This window comes from Gossypium arboreum, chromosome 12 (genome assembly GCF_025698485.1).
Source record: "Gossypium arboreum isolate Shixiya-1 chromosome 12, ASM2569848v2, whole genome shotgun sequence".
Classification (NCBI taxonomy): Eukaryota; Viridiplantae; Streptophyta; class Magnoliopsida; order Malvales; family Malvaceae; genus Gossypium; species Gossypium arboreum.
The window spans coordinates 95,779,178-95,791,966 of NC_069081.1; the positions used below are offsets into that span (position 1 = coordinate 95,779,178).

The 12,789-nt window shown below is 34.0% G+C and overlaps 1 protein-coding gene across 4 annotated transcripts; it reads right to left on the reverse strand.

Annotated features, from left to right (window-relative positions):
- Positions 1 to 27: 27 nt before the first annotated feature.
- Positions 28 to 10,293, reverse strand: LOC108479246 (uncharacterized). Of its 4 annotated transcripts, none has more exons than XM_017781723.2 (28): positions 9,897 to 10,293; positions 9,547 to 9,754; positions 9,322 to 9,437; positions 8,644 to 8,760; positions 8,419 to 8,565; positions 7,612 to 8,240; positions 7,162 to 7,283; positions 6,964 to 7,055; positions 6,287 to 6,500; positions 6,095 to 6,161; positions 5,492 to 5,640; positions 5,334 to 5,398; positions 5,067 to 5,240; positions 4,902 to 4,973; positions 4,357 to 4,458; positions 4,140 to 4,229; positions 3,773 to 3,848; positions 3,384 to 3,480; positions 3,186 to 3,255; positions 2,874 to 3,053; positions 2,634 to 2,756; positions 2,472 to 2,555; positions 2,133 to 2,317; positions 1,912 to 2,050; positions 1,460 to 1,519; positions 1,261 to 1,365; positions 962 to 1,090; positions 28 to 710 (listed from the first exon to the last, which is right to left on the reverse strand). In XM_017781723.2, exons 1-27 carry the CDS (start codon positions 9,987 to 9,989, stop codon positions 977 to 979), a joined length of 3,690 nt encoding a protein of 1,229 aa, XP_017637212.1. In that variant the 5' UTR covers positions 9,990 to 10,293; the 3' UTR covers positions 28 to 710; positions 962 to 976. The 4 variants fall into 4 exon arrangements, with proteins under 4 accessions (XP_017637212.1, XP_017637211.1, XP_017637210.1 ...); XM_017781722.2 differs by having other exon boundaries at positions 28 to 746; XM_017781721.2 differs by having other exon boundaries at positions 28 to 1,090.
- Between the last annotated feature and the right edge of the window lie 2,496 nt (positions 10,294 to 12,789).

Below are 12,789 nucleotides of genomic sequence, written 5' to 3' on the forward strand. Positions count from 1 at the left end.
AGCATATCATCTTTGAATAAATAGCAATGAGAAGAAGGAAAGATAATGCATATCACTTAGCCACCGACCTCCCATATAATCAATATTCTTTACAATATTCCAATCAAAAAGCAGTCGGGGTTTTTTCTTTGCATATATATATATATATATCAAAAGCCATTTACTTTTTTTTCCATGTACAAGGAATACGTACTCGATGGCGACCACATCATAAAGAAGTTACTTTGATCAACTTTGACACTCTTGTGTACGTACAATACGAGGACATCATGATAACGCCATAGGGATAATGAAATAAGCCAAAATAGGCAAAAAAAGAAATGAGGGTAGAATTTTATCATTTCAACTGCTACTCTTTTTACTACGTTATTCCCACAGGCGCTTTGGGGGGTTAACCTGCTGACTCGATCGACCATGTGACCGGATAAGCAATAATCAACCATTACTATTTAACTACCGAGTGCCAACTTCACTTTATTTTCATATTTGTCTATTGCTGTTACAAGTTAGCCATCAAAAGCTACATAATAGCCAAGGAACGGTCTTTCCAATCTCGCTTTCTTCCCTGAATATGCCTTTTGGCCTGAGACCTAAGGCTTAATGGACCGAGTATAAGGGAGGAAGGCACTTCTTTTTCCCTTTTCCACTGCCATAAGGTATCACATAAATAGAAGAAATGCCACATCTGTGTGCTCTTCTGAGGCATAATGCTGAGGGGAATGGAAAATGCTTTAAATAGACTTAACCTGCTAGTTAAATATTGTAAAATTTCTACCAAGAATAATAATAATAATTCAAGCAAATAAAAATCCGGAAAAACACCTATATACAACTATTATAATACAAGGAAAGAAGCCAGAACCTGCAGGCAGGTATCTCAAATTGGCCACCTTACCTTTTTCTTTTTTATGGTGAGAACGAAGAATGAAAGGAAAAAGGAATGGCAATAAAACAAAAATACCTCCCCTTCCTTCCTCTACATGAAGTAGCTTAAGGGTTTTTTCTTCCTTGATCCACCTTCTCCATATAATTCATTCCATTGAAGCAGCTCATTCATATTTGTAGACTCTGATGACACACTTGCACAAACCTGTATTACCATTTCCAACCAATCAAATATAACACAAACTATAACAAATATAATGTATTAAATGTTAATATATGCTTTAAAAAGCTGACACACATTGAACTTCTTTGACCATAGATAAAATCCAAAACTAGAACTTCTAAAAATATAATACTTAAGAATGAAGAGAGTACCTGCTCATGTGCATATTTAAAATCATCCATCTTCAGAGAACGAATGTCAGCACTGCTATACAACGAAGGTGCAGGTCTATCCTCAGCCACTGCCGAAGCTCTCTCCTAAAATTGCATGAAACATCAGTACACTATTGTATATAACTTTCATGTAGCTGAGAAACGATCATAGAACATGTTGGCCAAAATGTTAACTGACCTTCTTTTCCTTATCCAAAATTTCTCGTATGGGACAATGTGCAGCAGTCACACAGAGGTTCTGCAAACATAAAGTTTTATTAGGGAAATAAACATAGGTAAAAGATCATGCCACCTACACCTTAAAAGGTTTCAATTTGGTTTCGAATAAAAGGTAGAAGATAACTTAGTTTACAAGAAAAGATAAGCCTAGCTATCAACCTGGATGAGTTAAAATTTTATTTTTAGAGGGAAAAAGAAGTTCAAAATTAACTTATGCCGGAGTTGCCACTCTAATACAGATGAAAACTCATTAAGAATAAATATTTTGCTTAAATGATAAAATGACCAAGCTTGTTCAATTTAGTATTAGCATATGTTCGCCGATGACTAACTTTCCTTCTTTGGTTAGCAAACACCTCTTTACATATTCAAGCAAGACAGTAAATCTAGTAAAAAGATGGAAATATCAACCTTCAGGTCACTTCCAGAATATCCTTCAGTCATATTTGCAATAGCTTCCAAATCAACATTGGATGACAATTCCTCTTTTGCCAATATAACTCTTAGAATTTTTTCTCTATTTGGAGCATCTGGCAAATTAACCATCAATCTGCACAATATTCAACAGGGATGTCAATGGTGCTTATTATAAAGTCAGAGAACAACTCAAAGAAACAATACAAGAAACATACCTTCGAGGAAGCCTCCGAATGACTGCCTCATCAAGGTCAAATGGCCGGTTTGTAGCCGCAAGAACCAACACTCGTTCTCTATCCTTCGTACGGAGACCATCCCAATTCACCATAAATTCATTCTTCATTTTACGCATAGCCTCATGTTCACCTGGATTCTCCCGTCTCCCTAACATGCTATCAACCTAAAATAACCACCCAAGTCAATACAAAATGTAAGGAACAGGAAGAACACCAAAACAATAAAGGCCACGACAGTGAGAAATATCAACAACCAATCTTCTGCTAACACAGAATACACGAACACAAAATGAACGATGATAGGAGAAAATAGCAAACCTCATCAACAAAAATAACACTAGGTGCAATTTTACTGGCGAGAGAAAAAACAGCTTTAACATATTTCTCTCCTTCACCAAACCACTGCAAGACATACAAATATGTCATATAATCTATCTTGTAACAGAAAAGGAATGTTCCACAGTTTCTAACTTAAAATACCTTAGAAGTAATGCTGGACATTGATATGTTAATAAAGTTTGCACCAGCTTCAGTTGCAACAGCTTTGGCAAGCATTGTTTTTCCAGTACCAGGAGGCCCAAACAGCAGTATTCCTTTACAAGGCTGCAAAAGCAATAACATTGGAAATGATAAAACAAAGGGATTTAGTTTGAAAAATGCACAACTCCAAGTGACATGATAAAGCAAAACACATCGGCAAATATGTAGAAATAACTCAACCTTTGTCAACTGTCCCTTGCAAAACAAATCAGGCCTTTGAAGAGGAAGCATCACCAATTCCTTCAAGGTATCCTTGACATTCTCAAGGGCTCCAATATCATCAAAGCTAACCCCAATATCACTTGGTGGAATAACATCACCAAGGAGTTTCTTCTCAAACTCATTCTCAGTGACCACATCCTGAAAATGAGAAAAAGTTTTATGTTAAGTTTTATGTAATTCAATAGCATGCTAAATCCCTAACAATATAGATAACTGCATCGGACACAGTTACTACAAAATAAAACCCAAGATGAAGAAAGGCAATTGCACCTTAAGTGATTTCTTCATGCTTTTGCTTTCGCTTTGAATTCCTTGCAAAATGCTCAATCCATATTTGATGCTGCAAGAGAAAATTCACAGAAAAATATATCACGTGAGAAAATAGAGAAACATTTTGTTCATCTAATTCTAGATTCTGTTTTAAGATTTTGGAGATTTAGATTGCAGTAAGTGAAGATAATATAAAACCTTTCAGCTGAAATTATAAGTTTAGCATCTTTGACCAAAGCTTCTGAAGAATGCATGAAGTGGTGACTCAATGCCCAGCCTACCACTTTCTCCACACCTACAATAATAGGAAAGGTACAAAATTAGTAACATCAAGGGAAAAAAATTAGTAAATATTTTACTTCTACCTCTTCCCAAAATTACATATAATGCTGCTTTTTGAATTTTATATAGAAAAGGTTTACTTATTTGACATCTTTAAAATAAATAATCAATTAAATTTTCAAAGAGAGTACAAAGCCTTGAAGACCTTTCATATACATACAATGGAATAAGTGTTAAACAGTTGAAAAACAGGAAAATACACTTGGAAGGAATGCATATAAAATACGGAGCTCAAAGATACTAACTCTCATTCGCAAGACTTTGATCTTTAATGGAAAGTGATTCAAGGTCGGGGCAGTCCAAGCCACTTCGATTGAGAACCTGATAGCATAGAATTGTTAAGAGATATCTCCAAAAAGAGACTAGTACTTGTACATCAAGCTTTCAAAGATATGAACTGTTCTGTAATTTCTAAATAATAGAGGGTGAGAGGTATAATTTTATTATAAACTTATTCAGTCTTATCAATAAGGTTAATTATCCTACACAAGGACAGGAAATTAAGCCACTTTCAAGCAATTTACTTTTGGACAGAAGCTCATAACACCATGCAGAAACAGGAAGCACACAACTGGTAAGAAAAAAACAAAGCAAGATTAAAGCAATACTCACAGAGCGAAGGCTAACAATGTTTGACTGTGCTTTAAGAGTTTCACTGTCCCGCTCCAATTGCTGCTTCCAATCCAAAAGTAAAGCCTCATCCTGACATGATTCAGGAGCATTAAGTATTTCAAAATTAAAACCTCATCCTGACATGATTCAGGAGCATTAAGTATTTCAATATTCGTCACAAGGAGGATAACTGAAGCAGGATCTGACATATACACACCTGAGGCAACTGGATCGTCACTTTATTAGGGAAAAGGCGAGTTACTTGTTTCATGGTTTTAGGTGTTTCTTTGCTTCTGTCATGAAGTCTGCCAAAATTATCCTGCATAGGGATGAGACATCAGGTGTGTTACTGGAAGGAGAATGCTAGAAAATATGAGAATACAAGATACAATGGACTAAGAATGTTAGTTCAACACATATAAGGACGATCTATAGGAACAGAAAAACTTGAGTAATGAAATGGAAATGCTACCCATTGTAATACCATTGCTTTGAATTCAATAGAATAACATATCTAAAAGGTTTTTAGATGGTAATCACAGCAACTCCAGAAAAATTCAGAGCATGTAATAACAAGTATAAACATTGAAACATAACCATATGACCCCACAAGCTCCTACTAAAAGTTAAAACAAGTAGAGAGTTAAATATCACAAAGTCAAGTCAGGTATATATATAAGGTTAGACAGTAGTACAAAAACTCAGGACAGTAACATACTCCATCTTTCAAGGTAAAAGATATTAGGCAAAAGATTGACATACTGGAAATGCAAGATCAAGCAAAGCAGTCTGGTTCGCTCCAAACTTAGTGAACAAAAGACTGCCAGGGTGAGACTGCAGAAACACAATTGGCAACACCAAAGAGTTAAAAATAATTCATATAGCACAAAAATAAGAAGCAGAGCTAAACAAAATATAGTAACTTACTTTTTCCTTACGATTGTCCATCTGAGCATGAGAACCAATTACAACAACATTTGCTGGCAAATTCTCAAGCTTACTCTTCAAGGAAGTATATACATCTGTATTTCCAGCCATAGACTTCTCTATGTCTTTCACAAACAATATCAAGGGATTGCTTTTGCTTTCATTGAATGCGACCTATAAAAATGAGACGATTTTCGAGAGAATAAATGTTTAAAAATGTGAGCATGATGAAATAATAGCTCCCATGTATTAACCAATGACACAAACCTCAAAAATTTCATTAACCGGCTTGTCAACATCATCACCTCCCGGTTCCAAGCGCAGTGAGCTAGCTGTAGAGTGAAAACTTATAATTGATAAGATTGGACAAAAAGTCACCAAATAAAAGACATTTAAATTAATGGAAGATGGCTTAAAAGCATCACCAGTACAGAAGAAACCATGATCTTCTTCACAAAGACCACCAAGGTCATTGCCTTCAGGAATAGACCTGTCAAACCTGACCCCAATTTTTGAGGAACCATTTTCTTCGAAAGCAAGGACTACTTTTCCCCGTACACCAATTGTCGGTTCCCTACATAGACCACAAAAAATACATGTACATAATGCTAACACAAAGTTACCCATAAAATATCTGGGCCACAGGCCTTGGTGAGCTGTACTCCAGGAAATCTGGTGCACCAGCATCAAGCCCAATACTGGGCCAGCCCAGCCCCTCCATTTTGATACCTCTAGAATACGTTAATAAAATGTCCCTCGAAAAATCACACATGCTAACCATCATACCAGCAAACTTCTCAGAAAAATCAAATATAAACGTCTCAAATGACAATAAAATCAAGGTATGGAGTCTAATTGGATTATCAATCCATGACAGCAATTATAGCATGTAGATGGCATATGCTTGCAAGGACAGCACCAAAATGAGATAAAACTTCAAATTTAAAATTTAAAGCATAGAGACTTGCTAATAAAACAAGCAATGGCTAATCTAAACTGTAGAATATACATAATACAAAAGAAAATACCTTAAAGCAGGTTGTAGAGAGGAAAGTGTAGAAGGTGATGTGGTACCTACGAACTTAACCCTATCACCTGGAATTTTAACATTAATTAATTCAGTAAGAAGTTGATAATATTTTATCATCAAATTAACCGTTCGGAAAGATATGGCATTAGTGAATAGAAAAAGCCAATATTATCTCAAAGAAATGTCATACCTTTCTTAAATGTATAGTTTTTAGATATAGCGGTAGATACTTCCTGCTTTGGCAAAACATGGAGTGAAGAAGCACCTGTTATATCAGCTTCTACGCTAGAAGTTACTCTCTTCTGCTGCGACACAGCAGCTTGTACAGCTCTTTTGGCATATATAGATGCCCTTTCAGCCCTTGAAGTTTCTTTCAAACTAACAGCTTCCTTTGATGTTGATCCCTGGATATATTTTTAAGATAAGAACAAAAGATGCCACAAAATAATACAAGACATTTAGAAACTCTAAAAGTAGACAACACAGAAATTTGAGCAACCACAAGAAAGAGACTAAGGCTGGAAATAGAATCTATATTAATAAACCATTAAACACAGTTTCATAAGGGAACTTCCAGCCAGAATTTGGCACATTTGCTTACAAATTGAAAATATCTCAAGTCATTTACATATTTGGTGAGGCAGAATCATAATCTACGACATTAACAAGAAGTATAGAGTCCAAGAACTCCCCCCAGATCCCATACAAGATTTGGAAAAACTGTCTACTACACCACTTCCAAAGGAATGATATTAAGATAAAATGAACTAGCAAGCATGCAAACTATAATTTTAGAGCAATCTTGCGTTCATGACATGCAATTGCAAAGAATCAAAAGTCAAAACAAGTTGGCGAAAAGATGCATACACCAGGCAACAGAAGAGAATCAACAACAAGCAATCTAGCACCAAAATGCTTTGCAAGTGCCTTTGCCAAAGTCTCCTGATATATTTCAGAACCTACACATAACAAAGGAGTTAACTCATCTCATCAGGGATTTGAAAGAGCAAATAAAAAGAATTAAACATTTTTACAAGACAGATTTACAGAAAACAACAGTCATACCTGCAGGACCAGATAATAATATTCGAGGACTCATGGTGGGAAGATCTGAAGCATACTTTGCAAATTTATTACACTTCAAATGCACATAGGTTGAGGCTATCAACACATTCTTTGTCGTATTACTGTCACAACAGAAATTTTAAAGTAAATTTAATAAAAACTTCCCAATAACCCAAATCCAGTATGTAAGCAGTGAACCAGAATCTAGTTACGAAAAAAACAGAAAGCACAAATATGATACTGTGCAAAAGGAATAGCATGTGGTTGACAATTTACTGCATAATTAACCAATGGACTCACAAAATATGCAAAAGAGAAGAGACGCAAAAGAAATAAACGCCATAATCCTTATCAGGTTCCCAACATATAGGCATTAGGAATGATCAAATTATATTTCCAAGACAATACAAAAGAGTAAATCCGATTAAGAGCAAAAAGCACACGATTTACCTTAAAAAATATGGGAAATTTTCAAATGAGATGTCTATATTATCCGGACTGAGAATGCCTTCCTGTAAAGCATCTTTAAATGCTTGCCGCTTAGCAGATATTGAAGTTGTAGGAGGATCAAATTCCTTAAGCATCTTTCTAATTTCCCTTTGCTCGTCAAGAATTTTGGCTATGCTGCCTGTAAAATCGAAGTCAGTAGACGGTGTACCGGCAAGGATACGCAATAATGGTCTTAAGGGGTAACCTGCCCCAGGGATTTTCATATTGCCAGCATCCATACTATCATCCAATCCAAGCCTGTCAAGATTCGGGTTTTCATTGGTAGCATCAGGAGCAACAGTTTTCTGCCTTGCAGAAGCAGTTGCTGAATCACTATTACCAGCATTGTCCTTCATGTCAACTTCTGGAACACAGTCATCCAACATGTTGCAACCAGAAGGTAGATTGGACATCTCTGGATTCTTTTTTGTTGACAAGGAGGTCAATATTGTTGCTGCACCATTAACAGCTGATGAATCCCTCGACCGTGCTTCAATAATCCCTTTTATAGGAGCAGTCTGAGCTTCTAAAGTGCTAACAGAAGGTATGCCTGGAGCATCTAAGTTATCGCTGGTGAGCTGCTGAAATATCTAAGTTCCCATCAAGGAATTAAAATAGTTCTAAGATGGAAAAAAATATCATAAGAATGTCAAAGTTTAATAAAAGAAAAAAAAAGGAAGATGACACTGCATAGATTCTCATTTGACAGGGAGATGAATATCAATCTTCCTAAAAGAATGCGTTAGAAATCTTAAATAAAAAGGATACATATGCATGATCTCCTGTGGTAGTGAAAATCAATTCATCACCTGCATTCAGAATTAAACTAGCATTTTTACGGTAAGTCCTTCCATTAACCTGGACAGCACCTTTTCCTCCTGTAACTTCTAGTAATGCAATAGAAGTGCCATTGCTCTGCATTGGAAAACAAAATCAGCACTCTCATGAACTTGCAATAAAAGTTAAGAACATAAGGTTTGAAAAGGTACATACCTCTATGTGCTTCACTTTGCACAAAATGTTGCTAATATTGGAATCTTTAAGACATAAGTTACACTGACGGCTTTGGCCAGCAGTGAATGGCGTGCCACACATGACCAGATGAGGATTCTGGGGATGAACCAAATAAACATTAATAAGAATCTGAAGCACAATAGCTTAGCATGAAAACAACCATAAAGGATACAAATCTATATACAGAGGCCAATTAACTTGCCACTTAATGGTACATTCTAGGACATATACGTTGTTAGGTAAAGTTCTCAAGACATACAGAATTGACTTCTAGAAATTCCCATGGGCAAGTTTGGCGTTTACCAAATAGACCAATAAGCTCATTTAGATCTTTTCTAATGGAAAACTTCCAGTGTGTTCAAGTTCAAGTCTCCTAACTAAACTAGCAATCGAAATTGACCAATTCAATTATGAACTCCAACACTCCACTACATGATTAGAACCAAACATAGTGTATGATTGCTATACACCCAATTCAGGTGATAAGATTTCATTGACATCCAAAATTCCCACGCCAAAGACCTTTTTTTTCTTTCCACATGATAGCTAAAAGACCAAGAATCCATGTACGAATTGTAATCCAAATCGTTAAACACAGATCAAGAATCAAATGACAATCCATAACTAGGAAAAGTAATAAAATTTCATAGAACAAACCTGAGAGTGCTGGGAAAGAAGCTTTCCCCAAGGGACTTTAGAACCTGATTTCGCTGGCTTCTTCTTAACCCGACCGCTAAGCCCCTCGGCTTTCTCCGCATCAACAGCAGCTTCACCTATTTAACCAAAAACACCCCCACATCAAAACCCCATAAAAAACCAAAACCGACCCCAAATTGATTAAAACCCCTAAAAACCAAATAAGAAATTAAACAAAGATCGCACCTAAGGTCCCCGGAGACACTAAACTAACGTTCTCTACGTCAGCATCGGCAGACTTATCTGTGGGGACAGACCCATCATCGGCCTTAAACACATCAGATACCCGCAGATCAGAGGACCGAAGCTCCGTTACAGGTGAGTCCGACCCGGATTCCTTAACCGACCCAGAACCCGTCGCTCCGTTGGCGGGAGACGACGCTAGCTCAGACGCCTAAACAAAAAAAAAAAAAACAGTCCCAGATTCAAATCTACATAAAAAGATAAGATTTTCCCACGTATGCAGATTAAAAATCCTAAAGAAGGGAAAACAAACATTAGATTATTAGAAGGGCCAGGAAAAAGAAAGGAGAGACCTTGGATCGTTTACTAGAAATATGATTAGATGTAACGGGGGAAGAAGAAAGGGGGCGTTTGGAAGAGGAAGAACTCCGTCGCGTTTCAACCATCTTCTTTGTTGAAGATGAAGGAAAAGGAAAAAAAGGGTTTTTACCCTCTCTGGGTTTTCTCGGATTCGGAAAAGAACGGCCTTTGGGGGTCTTTGGGGAAGAAAATAAGGAAGCGAAAAGGAAGTGAATGATTGCGGGAAGATCAGTTATCAAAGGTTCCTGTAGAGGTGCAGCTAATATTTATTTATATAATATTCAAACAATTATTTTTTTATAAATGTTTAAAGAAAATTGGAATTTTAAGATTTTATTTTTATTTTATTATTTTTGGGAGGTTATGATTCATAGGAAGTGGTGAAATGGGTGGTTTGGTTTTGCAGGTTCGGTAATATATATATATATATATATATAAAAAGGCACATGTTTGTTTTGAGGGTTTTTTTCTTCTTTTAAGTACATTTATTGTTGTTTGGTTGGATTATTAATTAATAATTTTTTAATATAATTTATTAATTGTTAAATTAATATTCAGTGTGTGAAAGAGGGTTTTCTCAGATTTTGTCAACCCTGTTAGGATTTTCAGCCGAAAATAATAATAATATTATGTAGCCTATAAAAATAATTAATATGCACAAATTCAATCAACTAGGTTTAGGGTTTTTTTCTCATTGGAAGAGTGGAATGTTTAATCAAAATAATTCACTTTGGTACAGCTAAAGCCAAAACAACCTAAAAAAACATTACACTACAAGAGTACAGGCCTAATGAACCTAATACTACCCCTCAAGGTTTTTTCCTTTTGGAATAACATCACTAAACACATCATCAAAACCCTTAAACATCCTACATATTTTCAGAATCGAGTTAATAATTAAATCGATTAAATTATTAAATTATTAATTTAATTAATCTAATCAGATCTAATAATTGGTCACAACGAGTGGTAAAATAAAAATTCAGAGATGGTATAATTGTAAAAAGCAATTTTTATTGAACACTTGTTTTTAGTTTCAATCCTAACTTAATTGTTACATAATTACTTACAAAAATAGAATGTAAAATTGTCAAAATTACACTTAATATTTTTTTATTTTTTCAAAGTTGCCCTTAAACTTTTTTCTCCTCCAAGTCACTCACATTGTTCCATTTATTGTCAAATAAACTCAATTTTAATGGAAAAATTTGATGTGGCTATTAATCAACTAACGATTGATAGTTTTCTTAATATGAAATGACACCTCATTGCTAATAAGGCCTGACACATCATTGATTATGCAACATGTTATTCTAATTAATACAGATTATCGTTGCAAAACCTCCCATTTAGGTCCTCGAACAGAGCCAACCCATGCCTGAACTGACTTGCGACCCTAACTTCACTAAGATGATGCCAAATCTCTACTAGATTGTGGATTCCATAGCTCATCATAATTGGTGGTTTCATCACCAAAAAAAACTCACTCTCAAACTTGTATTTTGTTGTAAAAAATGAGAGGTAAAAGTGTTTTTATTAAATTTTGTCAGTAAAAATATAATAAAATTTATATATTAAGAGTTAGTTTGCATTTTGTCTTTTCACTAAAAATAAATAAATTAATTCATATATTTAAATTAATGAGCAAACTAGTCTCTTCGATTAAAATTTTTAGCAATTTTACTATTAAAATTTATTGAGCAATATAATTCAAATTTTGATAAAATTTAAAAGCAAATTAGTTCATCTACTGATCTACTCAAAAAACAAATAAATTAATCCATATACATTATATTAAAGAATAATATAATATACTATTTTTAAACCAAAGCTTAAATAATTATATATATTTAAATATTATACCGCTCGAGATCCACCTAACCCAATACATGAAAACCTTCATTCATAACTATGGAAACAAATATTATTATTTATTTGTACTTGATTAAAATTCTTACATGTTTTCGAAAGTTCATAACGATGATGAGATAATGCTGTGTAAATTCTCATACAATAGGCTTTGATTTCAAATATGCTTCCTGTTAATCTAAAGTTGTATTTATTCTAAATAATCTCGAGCCCCAAAGTTAATTTTTGTTTATTATAATTAAGATTGATAATATAATCAACCCTAATTGTTTAGTATTAATAAGACGTCATTAACATTTAAATATATTATATTATCAACCTGGAACATTGTGGATAAGGAGAATTAATCATTTAAGCTTATGCCTTTTTCATTTTTGGTTCAACGGTTGAAACGGTGAACATGGTAGAGTCATCACATGGATTATTAAATAAATGTAATAATTAGGCAGGTTTTATTAGTTTTGGCTTGATTAGGTTTTAATCATTGCTATGGATATATGGATCTAATGTATACAGAAGAAATTAATAAAAAAAAAACTTAATCTTCAAATAAATAAATAAAAATAGAAATATGAGAGTAAAAGAGAACATATGAATTTTATTGATTAATCAAGAATTTATTCAAAGTTTATATTTAAAGTCTATTTGTTTTATTGAAAATGATTTTAAGTAAAATGATTTTTAGAAAATGACTTACCTTTGGGGAAAAGTTAATATTTTCTTGTGTTTGGATGAATCATGCAAAATATTTTCATTATTTGACAAATTTCTTAAAAATATTTCATAAAAGCTATTTTCAATGAAACAAATAACATTTGAGATTTTTTATCTTTTATTGTTTAATTGAGTTTATTTTATATTTATAAATTTATATTTTACATTGTTTTTGCATATATTAAAAATATTTTGTTAAATTTAGGTTCATTACAACATCATTTTTAAGTTATATGACTACTAAGTGAGTATTTTATCTAAAATGTGACATAAACAAAATTGACAAAAAATTTAACAATGTCA